Below are 23,397 nucleotides of genomic sequence, written 5' to 3' on the forward strand. Positions count from 1 at the left end.
TTCCTTAATTTTGTGTTTTAAGTGTGATTTTCTTTTCTCCTGATATTCTGAGTCAATATTCATGCAGATGTGCTACAGATCCCTTCCTTATGTATGTGTACACATACAGAAGAATAAGTACATGTGTTACAGATTCTGTTGCCCATGTTTGATTATTAATTAATGGACTGATTTTCTGAATCATTTGCCTTCTGCTTATCTTTCACTTCATTTCAATTCACTTAATTTTAATCTAATTTCTTATTTGTTTATTCCAATATTTTATTTCATTTTATGCCACTGTTTCACATAAACCTAGGGAAGGCTCTCAAGGCCTTATCAGCGTGTTGCTTTTGTGCACAGATCAGGTACCTTTTTTTTTAATTCATCTGTTTTTGTATGTGAGCATGTAATGGGAAAGCGAGAGAAAGAGAGAGTTTGATTTTATCAATTCTAATAAATTCAGAAATGAACTGCATGAAAACAATGTTCAGAGCATGGGATTTTTTAATCTGGGAGTCCTTTAAATTGTTTGAATCCCAGCAGAAGTGCATGGTGGGTTATAGGTGGGGAATTTTCCAACCTCCCAGGTCAGTATATGCACACACCTGCTGTGGCTCACTCTCCTTCATACACATTTAACATGTAGATGATCAAAAATGCACATTAAACACCCTGTGTTCACACACATGAGAACAAATGACTGCCCAATGGCATGGTAAAAATGTTCATTTTCATAAAAGTCAAACTGTATACCTGTGCAAATGAATGCTGAAGTTGCAGCCCATGAAAACAAACGAAAAAAGAGAAGAAGAAGAAGAAACATTTTCATACACAACCATTCAGACAAAAAAACAAAACAAGAATCCATCAACATCATAAATCTGTCATATTTAATTTCACAATATCAAACGTATCAATGTGTGAAATTTCAAGGGCAGTTTTGGCCACACATACAGTCACAACAGAATAACCCAGATTCAGTTTTGCAACATCCAATAATGGATGTAAGAGTTTTTGTTTGTTTTTTGTGTTTTCTGGTGGTCACTTAACATTTCTTTTAGATAACAGCCAATATTATTTATTTTTTTTAGACAGTAGCAAATATTTATTATTACTTTTCTCTTTTTCATTTTGGCAAGACACACAACATCCAGTTATTAACATCATGTTCTTTTATGCATTGCACATTTATAATCATTCATCCATCTTCATGTCATACATTTTTCAGGTCAGCTGGATGAAAATGGAGGGCATGATCACAAAAAGATACAAAACCACAGTCATGACGAATGCTTTATGGATGTGAATCAACATTTTCAACACATTTTGCTTTTAACTCTACAAACAGTGGCAGCCAAGTCACTGCACATGGAGATGCATTCTTGTGCTGACACTAACATATACTCAAAACATGCACAGACAAACAAACACACTTTCTCTCTCAGTTAGAAATATGTACACTCTCACTGTGCACCCAAAATATATTGCCATACACAGCCACACACATGAATATGAGTGCACACATGCATATCTACATAACAAAAACCCAACAAATATGCTCTCTGTCCCATAAACATCGTCATTAAATTGGACTTTTTATAATTTGATTGATCCGTATGAAAAATGCGAGACACAACACTAGAACCAGATATAAGACCAAAACAACATGCCTCATGTTATTCTGAACACTTTCACAAAACTATTATCAATATGAACAATGAGTATGCTTTGATTAGATTTTGAAAGTCTACACCAAAAAGAATGCACAATATCAATTTAATGACAATGACAACAACATTAGAGTCACAAAAAAACATTTATCCACGAGGCCAAAACATGAAACATGTCTGTAATCTACTGATTTTTTTTTTCCTGCATGAGAAAATAACGAACATAACTGACAAAGAAAATGAAAAGCAGATCTGGGCTTCTGTTGTCAAGAGGAAAATAAATTCTTTTATATAATGTCATGTCTTGACTGGCAATAATTTAAACTCGAAAGTATCAGTGTTGTCGACATTCTGTACAAAATAAACTCGTTCAGGGGGAAAAACAGAGAAGGAGAACGAAATAATTACAAAAAAAAATAAAAAGAAAAGAAAGAAAAGAAAAAAAGAAAGAAAAAAAGGACCAAGTCAGGAAGAAAAGAAAACGACAACAAACAAATCTTGAGCACCGTCACATTACTCAATCACTGACATGGTACTTCAAAATCATCTTCAAAACCATACGATCCAAACAAGTCCATGAGAGACATGAACATGATGATTATATATAATATGAAAGTTCTTGTCCTTTTTTTTTTCCTAAAGAATAAAAAGGGGGATAAATCAACTTCTATAATCTTACTTCACATTTTAAATCATTTTTTACCTTTAATTCATTAAGGCTTGTACACGAACAGTTCAAGGTACAACATACAAAGTGAAATACCTTTGCAAGGTCAGGAAAATAAAGGCACAGACAGGAGGGAGAGGAGAGAGAGAGAGAGAGAGAGAGAGAGAGAGAGAGAGAGAAAGCAACTGAACATCAAAAATTGTGCTGACACAGGCTGACATTCAAATTTTGTGCCAAAACAGAAAGCAAAAGCTGTGCTGAAACAAGTTAGGAAATAAGAAAGATGACAATAAAACAGTGTGCTTATGTATATCTTAGTTACATGGCAGATACTAACATCAGAAAGAATGCTTTAAACATATTACAACATTCCAACTTGACATTGATAACTCATGCAACCCAGCAAACATGTGTCTTTCTATACTGAAAAAAAAAAGATAGAGAAGAAGAAGGAGAAGAAAACAAATAAAATTTTTTTGCCAACTTAACTCAGGTATGCTTTGATTAATGCAAAGGGATGAATTGTGGCAAAGTCACAAAGACGATGTTCACTATATATATATATATATATATATATCCGTGTATGACACTGCATATAAGAAAATTTCTCACAACCTTCAATCCATTGCAATCAAACACTCTGATGAGGCACTGCAATGACGAGATCCTAGCTGGATTCAAACAAACTTCAAGTGTTCTCTTTGAAAATGTAATACATATAAATGGATGTTTCACAAATAGTTTGTCCCTTCTTCGAAATTATTCAAAACAATGATACTGCTGCATAATCACACAGTGGAAAAGAGTATGATTTTTTTGTTGCTGTTTTTGTTTAATCTAGAAAGTTCTGGATATCATAACTAATATTTAGTTTGCAGATTCTATTCCATCTTCCTAGAGCTGGTTATTTGTTATCTATGTACCAAATCTTTTTTCAGCTATGGTATGTATGTACGTCTTTCAAATTAGCATGAAAGGTTTTGCTATTGTTTCCATCCATAATCATTGATTATTGACAAAAGCATGGTTACATTTCATGCACTATTGGTTGCTCAAGACTCAATTAAATCTTAAAAAAATATAAAAGCACTTTGTAAAAGTGCACATGCTCACATACTAACATACATACATGCATGCAAACACACACACACACACACACACACAGGCAGCCACTGACTTGATCACTATGTCTTGGAACATATGGCAGCACAAATCAAATCAAAGTGAAACAATCATCATCAAGAATGCATGCTTGGACCTCAGTTCTTTTGCTGAACATTTGAAGTCCAGTGGAAATACTGAACTGAAACAGGTGAGGACAGACCTGGTGTCATTTGTTTAGCTTTGTTTAATCCTAAGTAGCATTCCATTGGTGGTGCACTAAAGAAATAAGATCTAGTGCTAAAAAAAAAAGGACTCTCTCTCTTGCTCATCACATCACACACACACACACCAATTTATGAATCACCACAAACAAATCAAAGGCTGCAAGGTAGTGTGGAGAGGAAGGCTCATGACAAAATATAGGCAAGAAAAGAAAAGGCCAAAATAAAACCTTATCCCTACAGCGTACAATTACTGAATTCGCTAAGTCATTGCCCAGATACATCATTTCTATTAAAATACAAAGAACAGGAAAACAAAATCCCTGTTCAAACCAGTCTTAAAAAAATACAAACTTAAATCTGAAAATTCTCATCTTGTTTTCGTAAAAGAAAGAAATACATAGAACGTTTCAGTAATAGCAATGTGCTAAAAAAAAAAAATCAAAAAAAAAATCCAAAATCATGCTGTCACAAACTGAACTGTAAAGCTCATGTAAAACTTGATCTGTGATATGATGGAAAACCTGTTCCATTTCTATATATCAGGTAGATACGTACTTCAAACACTGATGGAACAAAAAAGACGAACAACCTAAATTAAATTATTGCCGTGTTCTATATTTGACAGAATCACACACAAAACTGAAAAAAAAACAAACAAAAAAAACAAAAAAAAACAACAAAAAACTGCCAGAATCTTTAATGATAAATGGAACCTTGTTTTCACAAATACATACCAAATTTTGTCTTCATTATCTTTTTCCTACAGTGTAACTGACAGAGATACTTCAGTCATCAGTGTCATCTTTATCATCATCATACTTCTTCCTGTTTTGAAAAAATAAGAAATCCTTTCCTTCCCATCCATGATCCAATTTCCTTTTTCTTCTTCTGATTTATTTACTTGTATTTTTATGTGAATGTGACCTTATGTTACACATTAGTAGTTCACTGACAAAGACTTAAAAACATGGAATTAAAATTTGTGTTTAACAACCAGGAAAGAAATACATGTTTCAAACCTATCCCTGAATGTTTTGTTCCCCCTCCACTTCATGTCATTGCTAAGTACACATTTTCCGTGCTTCTTCTTCTTCTTCTTCTTTTTTAAATTTTTTTTTTAATACTTCAAATGCTATTTTCACACGTGTACAAGTGTTGCTTTTTTCCTTCTTTATTACTTTTCTTTCCTTTCTTGTCTTGTTTCCATCTTCCTCTGTTTTCTTTCCTTCTTTGATTCTTCTCTTTCCCCCAGAAATGCACATGTAGACACACACACACACACACACACACTCACACTTTCAAGGTTTGCTACACTGACTTGGAGAAACATGTTTGTGATGCAGACTGACGATTTCGCGCTTTGGTTTGAATGCAGAAGCTGATGGCACTGAAAAGAGCAAATCTAGAGCCTGTGTAACAACCTGAACAGTTTGAACAACAAAGTTGTCCCCGTCCCTGAAGTATTTGTGCAGCTGCTCACTTCTTTTTCGGTCTTCAACATTTTCTTTCTCTTCTCTTTATCATTTATTCCTATGGAAACAAGATCTGACGTTTGGAAATGCTTTACACTAAGCACTGAGCATTTGGAAATGTTTTACACTAAAAACTCAGCTTGAAAAAAGAACAACAAAAAACTGTCATAACATTTTCTGTCACTACTGTGGATGATGTTCTAAAAAGTGCTTATCGTACAGGACATGCCTCTCTTCAGCTTGTGGGTCAAGCTTTGCATCCAGTATACATCCCTTACCACAGGTATGCATTCTCTGTCTGTTCACAGTGATAGCCAGAGGGCTGATGGTCACACACATGTTCAACAGTTCAGCCAGGCTCTGACTGCTGTCTCAGTCACACAGCAACATGCACTGTCAAAGGCCAGCAATGACACTGCTACTCCCCCTCCACACCCACACACAGTTCAGCTGTCACAGTTCAGGGTGTCTAGCCACAGTCCTAGTTCAGTTGTTCAGGTTGGATGATGGGAGTCAATGTTCACCGTCACCTGTGATTTTTGCTCAGCACTGAAGGTCACATGGGGAAGAAAGGGGAACCACAGAACAACACTTCTTCTTCACACCTGAGTGTGCAGGTGGGAGGGTAAGCACGGGGAAATGTCCTCATTGTCGTCGTCCACATCATCGTCATCGTCACTGTTGTTGATTTCAGAGTCCTCGATTTCACACAGGCCGGAGATGTCGGAGCAGGATGCGTTGGAGGTGTAACCACCGACGCTCATGGACATGTCGTCGATGAAGGAGGCCCGTGACGGAGGCTCCACGTCCGTGGTGTATTCCCCGCTGGTCACGTAGCCGGGCGACAGGAAGACACGGCCCGGGGGCTGTCTGCGGGCGGTCCTCTCCGCCACGCTCTGAGCCACGGCTGCATCCACCTCGTTGTTCTGCTCGTCGCTCAGGTTCCCATTCTCCTCCTCCGTCTGCAGACCGTTGACGCTGTCCTGGTCAAAGTTGGGGTGGTAGTAGGGGAGGTACTGGTCGGGGTGCACGTTGAGGTTCTGGGGCAGCTCGTAACTGTCGTTCAAGTCTCTCAGTGACAGCAGCTGATCATAGCTGGGCAGGTCAGCGAAGGGAGGGTTCAGCTCGTCGCGATCATCCAGGTCCAGCTCGTTCTCTGTCTCGCCCACGTACTCCGAGTCCGTCATGTAGTCTGGGTCAGGGATAGCACTGATGCCCTGCGTCATGGAGTTGACAGCGGAGGCCGTGGCTGCCGCCATGGCCGGAACATGCTCATTGCTGTCGTCGCTAGGGGGTGTGGAGGAGGAAGAATCCACAACCTCATTGGCTGGGATCTCGCTGATGTTGGGCAAGGACGTGCGTGGGGCCCAGTCCGAGGTGTCCCAGTGGTAGCCTGGAACAGTCAGGTTGGTCACTGCTTTAGTGTTGGCACTTCATGGTCACACAGTTTGAAGTAAACCTGCTGGCTGAAATACACACATCTTATAATAAACATTATAAACTTCTTGCTATTTTGCAGACATGAGCTTCTTGTAATCAACAGTTTAACACTGAATCTATTTGAAAAAAACATAGGTCACAAAAAAAAAATACCAGAAGTGTTTCTAGAGTAGACAACTCTAACAACTAAATACAATCCAATAATCAAAAATTTGTAAGAAACAACAACACAGAACCATATAAAACCTCTACAAACTATCACTGGAATTGTGTGCATCTATGGAAAAAGAACTATCAATTTAAACTAAGAGAGAAAGAACATTAAGAAAGATAAAAACTTTCGAGAAAGTAACAAGCCTATGACTTTTATATATATATATTTTTTATCAACTTATAGAAATAAAGAGCGTCATTTCAAACAAGTATTATATAACTGGCCACTGTTTTTCTTCAGTTTCATAACTCACAGAAAGAACCTTATACAGAAATGACTCACACCAGATTCAAATTAAAAAGCAATTTACATGCAAAATCCAAAAAATAATCTTTTGTTGGCCACTAAGGATTTATCTAACCATTATCACCTTTTTCCAAGCATAAAATAATCCATTTCCAAAGCAAAAAAAAAAACAAAAACAAAAAAAAAAACACTTTCCCAAACAGCAATTTTATCTTTATTCAAAAAATAAAACAAACCCCCCAAAAAAGGTAAAAAAAGAAAATAGCACAAGCACTTTCCCCATGATTAAAAAAATTCCGTATCTGTGATTGACATTTGTGCCAGCAGATAATAATAATAATAATAATAATAAAGAAGAAATCATTGAGGACAAGTAACTGCTCTGTCTGTGCATGCGGACATGCTGTGATGTTCCAATTAACATGTGGACAGAAATGTGCTCTCCATAACCAAGTGCTCACAAAGCTTAGTTCTAACGGCGACAGGTACCTCTGTATCAGAGAGAAGATAAAAGGTCGTTGAAGCAATATGTATATACTTCTTATGTTTAAAATAGAGGAGAAAGAAAGTGAAGTGGAAAGAGAGAGAGAGAGAGAGAGATGGAAAAACCAAGTCTGATCTTTAAATTCTTCCAGAATGACCAATAATAAGAAAGAGCAAAAAATCATGCACAGTTTCCAGAAACTGACCAGCAGCTTTCGGCTGATAATGTTCAAATGCTGTACACTGGTGATTAGGTTCAACATACACTGTAACAGTCGGAAGCACTGTACATTGGATATGGATATGGGTAAGGGCAGCATCAACCTATACACTGCAGTAAAATATATGAGTCAGATATATTGAACAATCTGCATGCAGTCATCAACAAAGTCAGCATATTATGATTCATGTACAAAGGTAAGTCATTCAGAAAGGAAGAGCATACTTTACAGGCTAGATAAACTTATCTGATAATCTATATCTATGCAAAACAGTTTATTATTATTAAGAAAGAATGCATAACAAATTCGTCCAAGCCACTACTATGCAACGTAAATCTTTTCATTTGCTTCACCATTCTCAAATCTTTTTTTTTTTTCATGCAATTGGTAAGTGTGTGGTTTTTTTGTTTTTTGTTGTTGTTGTTCAGTTTTTTTGATAAAGAAACCAAAAACCATTTCTTTTTCAACATAAAAAGTCATTCGAAGACACTTGGAAAAGAGAGGTTAAAAAAATCCAAGAGTTCAAATCTGATATTTGCAGGTGGAGGTTTGAACCAGTCTACTGTCAGATAATGACACCGTCGCAAGTGTGAAACTTCGTTCTGAGAAAACGGAATTCAAAATGCATTTAGAATACAAAACTGACAGGGGGCACTGAAATTAAGTGAGTTCAGGACAGAGCCTTTTCCATCTCACAAGGTTACAGAAATGCTAGAAAGCTTTAACCCCCTCTATGGAAATTTATATACATGCCCGCAGAATTTCAAATGATACGCGTCAAATCCTGAAATTCATGTCAGCGTTTTGTAGGTTATGAAAACACGAACATGTACTTCCCATGGAAATCAGAGTAAAACTACCCAGATGAAAAAAAAAAAAAAAATCCTCTGTCATCTATTTCAACAGCAGTTTTGAAAAAAAACAAAAAAACCCAAAAAACAAAAAAAACCAAACATTGTTCAAGTTCTCTCCTGGATACAGAGTGCTTTCACTTTAGTGCTGACTGTCTCTATTCTCAGTGCGAAAGGAATGGCACAAAAGGGCCAGTACTTTAGATGGACACTTCAGCAGGTGAGGGCCACAACAAACTACTACCACGGTCAGAGGCTACCAGGATCAGAGGCTACCGGAGTCAGAGGCTACCAAGTTCAAAGGCTACTCACAGGAAACTGTTCACACAAATATGATGAAAACATGCACATTCATCTGCTTGTGCACAACTACTTGAAAAACAACAGCAGAAGATGACAAAACTGAAGAAAACAAAACTATAATCCCACAAGCATAAACAGCATAAACTGACCACATCATTTTTTCCCCTCTCTCTCCCTTCTTCTTCTTTTCTTTCTTTAAGTACATAATATTTTCTATAACAGATCTTTCATTTTGGATGGTCTGGGTCTTACCCTGTCTCTCAGTTTGGAAGTCTTCCCTCTGTGTCTATTGTGTGAAACCACACACAAATTTCTTGGCTGATTATGTACAACATTATCAAAAAAAAAAGAACAAAAAAAAAACAACAACAAAAAACACACACACAACTGGTCATACATTTCTAAAACAAAGACTTTTGTGGTGGTGAATGTACACTGATGCATAGGAAACACACACAGACACAGACACACACACAAACACAAGTAAGGCGAACTTTCTAAAGACACACACTCTTGTCACAGAAGGAAGTCTTTTGGTGCAGCACAACATTTCTGCTGTCAGTGCTTTTACTGTGGAGCTTGAGAACCTTAAGAGACATGAACAAACACATAACCAGATGAAGTACAACTGGATAAGAACCAGTGGGGGGAAAAAAAAGAGAAAAAAAAGGACAGTCTAGGTGATTTACCTGAGGCCTGCTTCACCCATATTTCTGAAAAAAGGTAAACATTGCTAAACACACAGCAACCTTCGTTCCTGTGAGTTTTTTTTGTTTTTTTCTTCTCCAAATCAAGTCATACTAGAGCATGTAATTCTTTCTGCATCTCACAGGGACAAAAGAAAAAAAAAAAAGAAAAGAAAAGAAACGACAACAACAATTAACCCTTTAACAACCACTGAAATGAGAGTGAGAGAAAAAAAAAAGCACAGAGTGGACATGAGTGCATGCAAGGGTGGAGAGGGAGGGAGAGAGCAGCCAGGGAAATGGGGAGAGGAAAAGGACATGACAGAGAGAGAGAGAGAGAGAGAGGGGAGGGGGTTGGGGGGTGGGGGGGGTGGGGAGGCGGGCAGAGGGGTGGGGGGAAGAGGAAGAAGAAGAAGAATGGAAAACTCTCTTTCTTGTTATACATTCAGCACGGGACAAGACAAAACAAACAAACAAACAAACAAACAAACAAAAAAAAAAGCAAAAAAACCCCCGTCTCTCCAGGCTATGATGACGGACTATATCATTTACTTCACATGCCATGCACGAGATATGGAAGGGGTAAGAGCCGGGGTAGGGGTAGGCGGGTGGGTGATACAAGCACCACAGACAGGTCTACACACACTGATGATGGTAGATTCCGGAACAAGAACAACACACACACATACACACATACAGGATACACATGGAACGGATGACAGGGGCAAACAATTTGTCAATAAGCATGAGGGGAACTGACACCAATGCAGGAAGCTGGGGGGATGGGGGGGGTATGAGCTCATGAGATATAAAGTGAATGCTCTTCAATAAACTCCAATGGAGAGAATTAAAAAAAAGAAAAAAAAAAAAAAAAAAAGAAATATCAAGAGTGATTCAAAGAAAAGAAAAAAAATGTGCAACAATCATCCACTGAACAACCAAATTTCTGATAAATGCAATAAACACAAAGAAACTGCACTAATAATAATAATTATAAAAAAAAAGAAAGGAAAAAAAAAAGAACAAAGAATATAAAAACCAATCAACCAAACAAACAATTACAAAAAAACCCGCAAAAAAACCACAAACAATAAAAAACCAAAAACAAACCCACAACCGTAACACTAACAGATCTGCTAAAACAAAACAAAACAAAACAAAAAAAAACACACAAAAAAACAACAACAAAACACACACACACAAAAAAAAAACAACTAAAAAAAAACAAACACCACCTACATAACAGCAAACTCGGGACGCGACATGGAAGCGTCTACATGAATAAATAAACAACATCCATCCAGCCAAACAGGAACCAGAAGATGCAAGTTAAGGGAAGAGAGAAGGTACAAAAAAAAAGACGGCAGGTTAACAGTAAGAGGAGGAAGGACCAGGAGGAAGACAGGCTGCGTAACGGAACGGAACGTAAACGGCCATCTCTACCTTTCTTCTGAGCCCGCCACACTGCAGAGAAGTCAGAACAAAAAGGTAACGTAACCCAAAACGATAACAACACAGTCCATATGTGTGTGTGTGTGTGTGTGTGTGTGTGTGTGTGTGTGTCTCTTTTCTCTCAACAAAACAATAACAACAAAGTCCATGTGTGTGTGTCTTCTCTCAACCAATCACATTCAGTTAGGAAAAAAAAAAATCTTACCAATATAAACATAAAAATTTTTTTTTAAAAATCAACATAAGAACAACAATGTCTGAAGAAAGCAATGTCTTAAAAGTTCAACAGCAGAAAAAACAATGTTTTAAAGTTCAACAGAAGAAAAACAATGTCTTATAAGTTCAACAGAAGAAAAAGGAACAAAACAATGTCTTCATGTCAAAAGCGAAAAACAAAACAAAAACAAACAATACCTCCCCCCTAAAAAAAAACAACGACAAAAAAACCCCAGCAAGAACACGTGTATCCTGAAAACCAGATGCAAGAGATAATGTTCAAAGTTGACATAAGAGTGTAAAGAAAATAAATGATAACTTAAGAAGAAACATAACAAACAGCTGATATGGTTGTGAAGGTGAACGGGGGAAGGAGGAAAGGGGTGAGGGAAGAGGGGAGGTCTCAAAATAATAAAAATTAAAATGAACGAAAAGAAAAAAAAAAAAAGAAGAAATCTAAAACAACTACTTTGTCATTAAAATCTCACATCAACATTCTTGATATAAATTATGCTTTTAAAAAGTGACCAACTAAGTATATGAAAAAAGTTACATGTACTTTTTTCTTCTTCTTAATAGACAATTCTGTTTGACAATATACATGCACTTCTCGCAAGCAAACACACTGAAAAACCAATAAAACAAAGTTATTAAAAAAAAAGAAAAAAAAGTGGTGTGTGCACGTTTCTGTTTATGTGCTAGAGAGAGACAGACAGACAGACAGAGAGAGAAAGAGAGAGATGTTGAGAGCTGACACTTCAATATTACACGTTTGCTTTCTCCAATGCTTACCTGGTCTGTACCACTCTCCTTTGAAGCATTTTGGATTTTACCCTAGTCAAATCCTCTACTACATCACATTAGCCTCTCTCACACACAATCCCACACTTTCTCTCTTTTCCCTCACACAAATGACAATAGATAAAACACACAGACAACAAAATTCCTGACAATGACCACTCTCTTCAGCTTCAAAGATGATAATTATTTCTCTAATTTTTCTCACACCGTTTTTGACTTCTACAGAATGATCTCCTCTTTTCTGTGTTCCTGTAAATAAATATCCTAGCTTTCAAATACACAAAAAAACCACAACAACAACACAATACCAACATGTAACACAAATATCTCGTTACCAGCATCTCAACAACTAAAAAACACCACAGCGCTAACACACAAGATATGACACACAAACAGGACATCAAACACCAAGTGTCCTAGCTCTGTGTCTACACAACCTGGGAAGGACTGCATGAGCGAACTGAGCAGCGCTAAGTTTACTTATCGTTAAAAATGTTCCCAACTCCACGGAAAATCCCACGTACTCAGGAACGTTCTTAACTCTAAGCAAACTTAACTCTGCAAAGATCGCCTCATGCAGCCTGCCGGCCCTGGTTCTTGTCACTACATGCCTTCAACCCGCAACGAAGAGCTGTCTCTCTCCGCCTCCCTCTCCTCTTACCGTTCAGATCGTCCTCGGACTCCGACACGGGCAGACTACTCATGGAGCTGGCGTCCGGGGCTCCTGCCATCGCCCCTCGCCCTACGGGCCGCGAGCTGATCTGAGGGGAGTGAAGCCCCGGCATTTGTTTGGCCATGTTGTCCCGATGTTTGTCATCTGTGGCAGTGGATGTACAAAGGACTGAACACATATTGCCACCTCAGATCAAACAAAGTAAAGCAACGTTAAATCAAACAGCTGTAATCTTGTGTATTGTGTTGTATTGTTGCTGTACCTTAATTATAGCCAGGTGCTACCTATCCATTCTGATTTTTTTCCCCTGTCTGTGTATGCACTTCTGGCTATCTGTTATCTATCTTTCTGTCATATATATATATATATATATATATATATATATATATATATATATATATATATATATATATATATATATATGAAGGCATCCTTCAGTCTCGGGAAACTACGGAATTGTACAATGGGTGATATTTCTGGCAAAGCATCAGTTGTGGGTTGACCGGCCTGTTCCGGATACATGTGTATGTATTTGCATATCTACATATTATAAATCCTTTTCACAGCAAAGTCTGTTTGATATAGAATTTTGCTCCTAAAGAAACCTTAATACTATGTGGATTATTTCATCTGTGGTTAAGTACAAGACATGGGACCCCAGCTTATCATTTTGTTTGAAAGACTAGCACCCAAGCTACTGATTGAATTGCAGTGGAAAGGCAGAAAAAAAGGCTTCTGTGTGATTTGAACTATGACATTTTTACCTCCATGGCAATCTGATTACTCTCCAGGCCACCACCGCACTCAATCAAGCACAAAAAAAAGAAAAAACATATTTGCCTTTATATTACATATTTACATATGGCGGCATGGAAATTAAAGCTAAAAACTTTCTGGGATTTGTAATCAATTGAAAAGTAACTTTTTGTAAGAAAACACTCTAGCATGACCCTACATTATCAAAAAAACAACAACAAACAAACAAACAAAAAAACAACAACAAGAAAGCAGTCATTCTTCACTCTGCAACAGCCAATGTGCAAATATACTCTGTTAAAGTACAGAGGCACTCTGCCAAAGTACAGATGCACCTTGCCAAGTACAGAGGCACCCTGCCAAAGTACAGAGGCACTTTGCAAAAAAAAAAAAAAAAAAAAATTACCGAAAACACTCTTCCACAGTACCTTCATAACTGCCCAGAATGTTGGGATACTCGAACTCCCAGGGGGCTTTGTGCAGAGATTCCGTGTCCGACGGTGGGTTGGACGGAGGAGGCGGTGGAAGACTGGGAGCCAGGGAGGAGGAGTTGGAAGGGCGTGAGTGCGGGTGTGAGTGCGACCCTCCCCCGTGAGCCGAGAAGGACGCCAGATACTCAGTGAAGTCTGGGATCCGCTGCCGGATGCCCGAGGTTTCCAGGTCGTCTGCCGCGCTGCCGTAGTTGCGCACGGAGTCCAGGTTGTTGAGGACGTTGAGGGAGTCGTGGGTGCTGGGCGTGTAGGACACTGGGCGGTTGGGCACTGGTGGGGGCTGCACCAATGTCACAGTTATTGTTATCATTATTATTGATTCTTGAATAACGCCTATCTCTGGTCATAGGTGTTGGGCGTGTAGGACAATGGGCGGTTGGGCACTGGTGGGGGCTGCACCAATGTCACAGTTATTATTATTATTGATTCTTGAATAACGCCTATCTCTGGTCATAGGTGCTGGGCGTGTAGGACACTGGGCGGTTGGGCACTGGTATGGGCTGCACCGATGTCACAGTTCAGTTATTACTGTTGTTGTCGTTATCATCAATTTTACCATTATCATCATTATTGCTGATTCTTAATTAACGTCTATCTCTTCTCATTAGATCTCTATTATTTCTTGTTATTATTATAGCGCCTATCTGGCTGGGCTATAAGGAACATGATCTGAGGGCATAACTTCAGTCAAGAGACCAACATCGAAACGCTGTACAACCACAGAGTCATTTGCACAACAGACTGCCCACCTGGGTATAGCCGTCTGACAGCTAGCTGCCTTTAGGCACTCATCACTCATTTCCTGTGTCATTCAGTAATGCTTCAGTCACACACACACATGTATACTGCAGATGAGTGAAGACAGTGCTTCAATATCCACCCAGTTATTATGTGAACAGCCACAGGTCTCACCCTGCAGTCTGCCCCAACATCAGTGTGTGCTAAAAGGTGGGAGGGAGGGAGGTTGGGGGCTGGACAACAGACAAGCACATAACACTGCACTGGAAAATTTTGTGCTGTCTGAACCGCAAATAATCACATATGCACATACACATGTAACACAGCTCAAGGGCTTTCACATAACTCACCTGAGATGGGCTGCTGTGCATGAGAACGGACAGGTCAGGGTTGCTCACACACACACACAAATTGACAGCACAAAACTGACTTGGGAGTGAATGTACTGCACAGGAACAGACAGGTCAAGTTTACTGTCTCTGCCTCTGTCTCTGTCACACACATACACACTGACAACACAGATCAACACAGTACAAAACTGATTTGGAAGTGAATGTTCTGCACAGGAACAGACAGGTCTGGATTGCTCTCACACACACACACACACACACAGACGTATTGACAACAAAACATAAACTGATTTGGAAGTGAATGTTCTGTACAGGAACAGACAGGTCAACATTGCTCGCACACACACACACCTGTGATGGAATGTTCTGCACGGGCACCGACAGGTCAGGGTTGCTGACTTTGCGCTTAAAGTCTGAGGAGCTGTCCTTCATCAGGCCGTTCAGCAGGACATCGCTGTTGTCGCGGGCGATGCCGGAGGTCACGTTGGCCCGACCCCGCTCCCGCTTCCGCCGCTTCCACACGCGCCAGGAGACGAAGATCAACACCAGGAAGAGGAGCCCCGCCACCACACCTGGATGGACAGCAACACACCGCGATGATGATGATGATATGGACACTTATACAGCACTCACCTCTAATGCCCTATATCTGCTCAGGGTTGATAATAATAATGATAATAATGAAGTGCTCTTCTATAACGTTGTTTCCTCACAGAAAGGCTCACGGCATTTCACAAATTAAATATAACAATAAAGAAACGATTTTCAAGAAAATTCAAATCATGGCATTTCACAAATTAAATATAACAATAAAGAAACAATTTTCATGAAAAATTCAAATAACAAACAATCACTCATGAGAAGCAATATCACAAAAAGAATCAACCACAAGAAACAGTCACCATCCTGACATCATGAACTGATGCCGTTCTATTCTTAGTGTCAGGATCTAAATCTGCACCAACACCCACCTATAACGCCATAGATTCCTCCACACTGATGCCATTCTATTCTTTATGTCAAGATCTAAATCTGCACCAACACCCACTTTTAACGCCATAGATTCCTCCACACTGATGCCATTCTATTCTTTATGTCAAGATCTAAATCTGCACCAACACCCACTTTTAACGCCATAGATTCCTCCACACTGATGCCATTCTATTCTTTATGTCAGGATCTAAATCTGCACCAACACCCACCTATAACGCCATAGATTCCTCCACACTGATGCCATTCTATTCTTTATGTCAAGATCTAAATCTGCACTAGCACCCACCTATAATGCCATAAATTCCTCCACACTGATGCCATTCTATTCTTTATGCCAGGATCTAAATCTGCATCAACACCCACCCATAATGCCAAAGATCTGCACAGGGTTGATAATTATGATAATGATAATAACGAAGCGCTCTTCTACAATGCTGTTGCCTCACAGAGAAGCAATGATCATAAGAAAACAATCAACCACAAAGAAACAGTCACCATTCTCACACCATTAACAGCACACACACTGATGCCACTCTATTCTTTATGCCAAGATCTAAACCTGCACCACATTCCACCTACAATGCGGAAGATCTTCTCCTGGTTGATGCCATTCTATTCTTCATCTCAGAATCTAAATCTGCATCAACGTCCCATACAACATTCTATTCTTCATCTCAGGATCTAAATCTGCATCAACGTCTCAGAAGACATTCTATTCTTCATCTCAGGATCTAAACCTGCATCAACGTCCCATAAGACATTCTATTCTTCATCTCAGGATCTAAATCTGCATCAATGTCTCAGAAGACATTCTATTCTTCATCTCAGGATCTAAACCTGCATCAACGTCCCATAAGACATTCTATTCTTCATCTCAGGATCTAAATCTGCACCAATGTCTAATGAGACATTCTATTCTTTATCTCAGGATCTAAATCTGCATCAACGTCTCATGATACATTCTATTCTTTATCTCAGAATCTAGATCTGCATCAACGTCTCATGAGACATTCTATTCTTTATCTCAGGATCTAAATCTGCATCAACGTCTTATAAGACATTCTATTCTTCATCTCAGGATCTAAACCTGCATCAACGTCTCGTAAGACATTCTATTCTTCATCTCAGAATCTAAACCTACACCAGCACCCACCTATAATGCCGTAGATCTCCTCCGGGCTGATGCCGGCTGAGGTGGAGGTGATGGGGGAGAGGTCCACCTCCTCGCACTGTCTGCCCGTGTAGCCCAGGGAGCAGTTGCAGTGGAACCGGCCGCCAGACAGACCCTGACACACCCCTCCATTCACACACGGCGCAGAGTCGCACGCCTCCATCGTCTTGTCGCAGTACAGGCCTGAAACAGATCCCACCCAGAGTCCTTGAGTTCTCTTGTCTTTGTATCGTATTGTGGAAGAGGAGGAATTTTGTTTCATGTCCCTTCGCACATATCAGTGACTGAAGACACTTTGGTTGATTATTAATGTATACATCTGAGTACCATCGTTTAGAAGAGGTGGGGAGGGGGATGAATGGTGAGTTGGGGGAAACCGGGTAAACTGTATTGTTTTGTATTGTGTTGTATTGTATTGTATTATACTGTATTGTATTGTACTGTATTACATTATTCTGTATTGTATTGCATTCCATTATATTGTAGTGTACTGTACTGTATTGCATTATACTGTATTGTACTGTTTTGTATTGCATTGCATTATACTGTATTGTATTGCAGTCCATTACATTGTATTGTGTTGTATTGCACTGCATTGCATTATACTGTATTGTATTGTACTGTACTGCTTTTTGTCACAACAGATTTCTCTGTGTGCAACCCAGGCTGCTCTCTTTGATCAGAGCTTATCGCCATAGCACAGCACGACTCTTTTTTTCTGTCTGGAAGTGTATTTTGTTTTACTATCAAAGTGGGTTTGTCTACTGAATTTTGCCAGAGAAAAAACCTTTTGTTGCCACATGTTCTTTTACATGCACTAAAAGCATGCTGGAAATGGACTCTCGTTTCATCATTGTTTGTTTTTTTCCCCATTCTCAGCTGTGTTGATTTCAAATCAATGTCTCAGATGCTTTCCTCCTTGTGTCTGAATCATTCATTGTAACTGAATTTTCCTGCATTTAGCATCAATCTAGGCAATTCTCATACACGTAATATGTACATTCAGATAGAAATATGTATTACAAATACCAAAAGTAGAAGTATTCGTAGTACTGACATTTTGATTCATAAAAATGATGATGAACACTGACTGATAATGACAGTGATGAATATAATGAATACAATAAATAAAAATAATGACCACAATGAAAAAGACAACAATACCATAACCTCAAAAGCATCCTCAGGTCTTTCACTATATACTGTCACCATCATCATCACCACCACCATTATGATCTTTCACTATTTATAATCATTATCACCACCTCCAATACTATGACGTTTCACTATTTATCATCATCAACATCACCACCAACACTATAATCTTTCGCTATTTATCATCATGATCACCAACACACACTGTATGATAGACAGTTGTGTCCGACTATGACCATCAGAACAGCAGAGGAGGCATCTGCTGTCCCAACTATCTGGGCTAGAATTTGATCATAGTGGACAGTGTCTTGCACAAGTTACATCCCCACTCCCTCGGCCAAGAGGGTTTCAGGAGAGTCGGTGTTTAGATCATTCCCAAAGGCTAGCTAGCCCCCATGGCTGCAGCACTAAGAGCCAGTGCAATCTTGCCTCCAAGTTTATGAGTCACAGTCCTTGACAAAAGACTAAGCTGTAAATGACTTCCCATTGCAACAGAGAAACCAATGATCATACAGCTCTCACACTGCTGTTGGCCCAGACGCATGCTTACACACGCTATGACCCCTGAACTAACCAGCGAATCCAGGAGCGCAGTGACAGAGGGCGGAGGTGGGTCCCTCGATGCAGGTACCCCCATGCTGGCAGGGGTTGGGGCGACAGTTGATGCCGTACGTGCACCGCATGCCCAGCAGGTTGCCGGAGCAACGACAGGTGTAGGAATTGGGAGACTCCCCATCCACACGGCACAAACCTGCAGAGGAACACTCTGTGTAGTGTGATCTGTCAAAGTGTCAACCCCCCCCCATTACCCCCCCCCCAGCCAAAAAAAGAAAAGGAAATAACTGCAATAGTAATAATTTAGCATAGGGCTGAGTAAGCAAGTAGGCAACCTTCAACACTTTAAAAAACCAAAAAAAAACCCAACTAAAACAATCAAAATGTTGCAACGTCACTTATGATAGTGTGATGTCATCAAGATTTCACTTTTACTATTTTTTTGTTGTTTTGTTTGCACAATGTGCTCATGTAGCTCCTTTTTGGAAAGCTTTTAAGTCACTAAATGCAAATTTGCCGACAGAATCTACAAAAGACGCAAAATGAAGCAAACAGTCCTCAAAATGTACTGAACATGTGCACGGTTTTGAGATCTGCAGCGCACCAAAGTGTGCAGTCACATACATAATAGTCTGTCACCAGGTGAACACGAGTGACTGCTCACCAGTCTTGTACACAGCCCTTGACAAAGAAATGCAGCTGTCTATTCTTAAAAGTTCACAACTCCACAATAATTTTTTTTAAAGTCCTGAAAGACATAAATATAAAGAAAATAGCTCAATTTTGCTTTATGTTCTATATAACAATGTCTGTGGTGATTTATGTATCATAATCCAGCTGAATGTTATATACTATAATGTCTGATACTGTGGTAATATATACAGCACAATCCAGCTGCATGTTCTGATTGTCTGATACTGTGGTAATATACAGCATCATCGGGTTGTGTGTTCTATGTTGCAATGCCTGACAAATGTTGGCACTGGCATCATCTAGCTGTTATGTTCTGTACTGCAGTGCCTGGTGCTGTTGGTATTTGCATCATCCAGTTGTATGTTCTATACTGCAGTGCCTGATACTGTGGTAATATATTGCATCACCCAGCTTTGTGTTCTACAGTACAATGACTGATACTGTTGGTATTAGCATCACCCAGCTTTGTGTTCTATATTACAATGCCTGATACTGTTGGTATTAGCATAATCCAGCTTCATGTTCTGGGCTGCAGTGCCTAATACTGTTGGTATTAGCATGATCCAGCTGTATGTCCTGTACCATAATGTCTGGTACTGTGGTTAACACCACAGTCGTTCACGCACAATTCCTCTCATGTACCCACGTACCCTGTTTGTGGCAGGAGAAATCCTGATACCGGTACAGTGGTTAACACCACAGTCCTACACACACAATCCCTCACATGTACCACCATTACCCTGGTTGTGGCAGGAGAAATCCTGACCCTGGTACAGTGGTTAACACCACAGTCACACACACACAATCCCTCACACGTTACCCACATACCCTGGTTGTGGCAGGGGAAATCCTGACCCTGGTATAGTGGTTAACACCACAGTCACACACACACGATCCCTCACACGTTACCCACATACCCTGGTTGTGGCAGGGGAAATCCTGACCCTGGTACAGTGGTTAACACCACAGTCACACACACACAATCCCTCACACGTTACCCACATACCCTGGTTGTGGCAGGGGAAATCCTGACCCTGGTACAGTGGTTAACACCACAGTCACACACACACAATCCCTCACACGTTACCCACATACCCTGGTTGTGGCAGGGGAAATCCTGGCAGGGGTCTGGGTCTGTCTCACACTTGTCCCCCTTGAAGCGGCCGCGGCACACACAGATGTAGGAGTTCAAACCGGAGGTCTGGCACACGCCCCCGTTCAGGCAAGGTGAACTGCTGCAGGCGTCTGAAAGGAAACACCACACCTCTCTGAATCTGAAAACTCACCCCCCACCCCCTGAAAACGGAGTATGGCTGCCTAAATGACTTTTTTCCCCCCATTTCTTTTTGTGTGTTCAAATGAACTGTTGAATAGCGGAGGTAAAGAAGGCAGGAAACGAGCTGGCAGTTCTTTTGTGTGTGAACAAATGGATTTTCTGCAGAATTTTATCAGGGACAAACTCTTTTGTTGTCATGGGTTATTTTACATGCTCAAAGTGCATGCTGCACACGGGACTTCAGTTTATCATCTCATCCACATGACTAGCATTCAGCCCACAAATCAAGGTGTAGTGGAGGGGAGTAAATACTGGTGAGTATGGGATTCAATCCCTTGCACTTGGATTCTCTCACTTCCTGGCTGGATACATCACCACTACTTGACTTACTTGACTTAATCCTCTTCGTTCCTGTCGGAACACAGGGCCCGCACTGCAGATCTCCATCTCACTCTGTCTGTCGCTCTGTCATCACCACTAGGCCGCATGGAATTTAAGAAATGTTTGGCATTTTGGGGGCTGACTGACGGCCATGATATGTAACGTCCAGAACAGTCAATTGTTTTTCAGTTTTTTTCTATAACATATACTTCAATGCCAGTACGTTAGGCATTCAGTGGCTCAATGATGGCCATGCCACATAACATCCAGAATGGTAATTTTGTTTTTTTTAACCTTTTTCTGCAACAAACTTGGCAATTTGGGAACGTTAGGGATGTCTGTGACTCACAGGCCACGTAACATCCAGAATGGTCATTTCTGTAACAAATACAGCAATTCCAGAACATTAGGCATATATACCCCTAGAGCTATGCCGTCGGGACCTTATGATCCTGGTAGGGCCACCCAAAACTGGACAGGTCGAAGGGTAGAGGCTGAAAAAAGTGCAATCCATTGGTCCTGTAGGCTGGGGGATGGACATAGTGCTAAACAACACAGTCACATAAAAAAAAACCCTAGAAACTTCTTTTTTTTTGCTGCCCTACAAGCCAGAGGGTATAATCGGCAGGAAGTGAACAAAGTAAAAAGGTGTGTTCTGGTAACTCACTGATGGGCATGCCCACGCTGATGGCCTTGGCATGGGTGTCCTTGCAGTGGAACTCCACCACCTCAAACTCCTGGGAGTGGGCAATGTCGTTGCTGCCCATGAAGGGCAGGGGCACGTTGAACATCCTGCACACACACACACACACACACACACCAAGGGGGAGGTGGTCAGACACTTCGTTTCTGTGTTTCAGGTTTCTTTTAGTGGTTATGATGGAGTGATAAAGATGATTGTGTGTGGGGGTGGGGTGGGGTGGGGTGTGTGTTTGTGTGTGTGTGTGTGTGTGTGTGTGTGTGCGTGTGTGTGTCTGTGTGTGTGTGTACAGGGATAAAGATGATTTTATATGCACATTCTCATTTCTCCATTCTGTCATACACACTCCAATATGTGTGTTACATATGAAATGAAATGAGCTGTTAGTGATTTGGAAAGAGGCAGGTTTTGAAATGGCTGAGTTCAGACTCTTACAAAGCGAAAGAGGGAGCACATTCCAGGCGTAAGATCCAGAGACAAGAGAAAAAAGCAGTGGCTGACGACTGTGGAGTGTTTGAATCTGGGAACACAATACACTCAGCAGTAAACACCAATCACCGTCACAAAAACACTGCAGTAACCAACACCCCCCCCACACACACACACTCAGCGGCAAACACAAAACACCAAACTAACATCATAACAATAATAATCAGTACTTCTACAGTGCTAAATCTTGTACATCGTCCCTCTACCTGATATCCTCCATGCAGCCTTCAAAGCCCTTGCTGATGTCCCTGTAGCCATTCCGCAGGATGTCCACCTTGGCCCCGAAGAACACCTCCTCGGAGTCCAGGTTGAGGACCTCGTTGACGCCGGGTGCAGTGCCCATGGCGGTGTACACCTCATCCAGCAGGATCTCCGCCAGCCGCCCAGTCCTCTCCACAGACACCCGGTGCCACTGGCCGTCGCTCAAGTCCACGGGGATCCACACCTGGCCCTCCCCACTGCCACAGTTGAACCGGTACACCAGGTTCCCCTCCTCGATCTGGGCAAGAAACCACGCATCATCATCACCACAAACTGAGGTCAAGTGTGGAGTGATGGCCTAGAGGTAACGCATCCGCCTAGGAAATGAGAGAATCTGAGCACACTGGTTCGAATCCCGGCACAGTTGCCAGTATTTTCTCCCCCTCCACTAGACCTTGAGTGGTGGTCTGGACACTAGTCATTCGGATGAGATGATAAATCGAGGTCCTGTGTGCAGTATGCACTTAGCGCAAGTAAAAGAATCCATAGCAACAAAAGGGTTGTCCCTGGCAAAATTCTTAGAAAAATCCACTTCGATAGGAAAACATAAAAACTGCAGGCAGGAAAAAAATATCAAAAAATGGGTGATGCTCTCAATGCAATGACACACTCTCCCTGGGGAGAGCAGCCTGAATTTCACACAGAGAAATTTGTTGTGACAAAAAAAGAGTAATACAATACAA

The 23,397-nt window shown here is 40.5% G+C and overlaps 1 protein-coding gene across 6 annotated transcripts in view; it reads right to left on the minus strand.

Moving 5' to 3' along the window:
* Positions 1–857: 857 nt before the first annotated feature.
* The window catches only part of LOC143283979 (protocadherin Fat 1-like), a 270,559-nt gene continuing 248,019 nt past the window's right edge, over positions 858–23,397 (minus strand). For 4 of the 6 annotated variants that reach the window (XM_076590468.1, XM_076590466.1, XM_076590465.1 and 1 more), the window contains 10 exons: positions 22,660–22,952; positions 21,932–22,056; positions 20,703–20,852; positions 18,934–19,110; positions 17,187–17,387; positions 15,392–15,612; positions 13,890–14,232; positions 12,694–12,849; positions 11,007–11,027; positions 858–6,512 (listed from right to left, as the gene is read on the minus strand). In XM_076590468.1, the coding sequence (XP_076446583.1) occupies positions 5,719–6,512; positions 11,007–11,027; positions 12,694–12,849; positions 13,890–14,232; positions 15,392–15,612; positions 17,187–17,387; positions 18,934–19,110; positions 20,703–20,852; positions 21,932–22,056; positions 22,660–22,952 (2,481 nt within the window). In that variant the 3' untranslated portion in view covers positions 858–5,718. The remainder of the gene's footprint in view (positions 6,513–11,006; positions 11,028–12,693; positions 12,850–13,889; positions 14,233–15,391; positions 15,613–17,186; positions 17,388–18,933; positions 19,111–20,702; positions 20,853–21,931; positions 22,057–22,659; positions 22,953–23,397) is intronic. The other 2 variants (XM_076590469.1, XM_076590467.1) reach the window with 1 other exon arrangement.

Source organism: Babylonia areolata, chromosome 7, assembly GCF_041734735.1.
Source record: "Babylonia areolata isolate BAREFJ2019XMU chromosome 7, ASM4173473v1, whole genome shotgun sequence".
Lineage (NCBI taxonomy): Eukaryota > Metazoa > Mollusca > Gastropoda > Neogastropoda > Buccinidae > Babylonia > Babylonia areolata.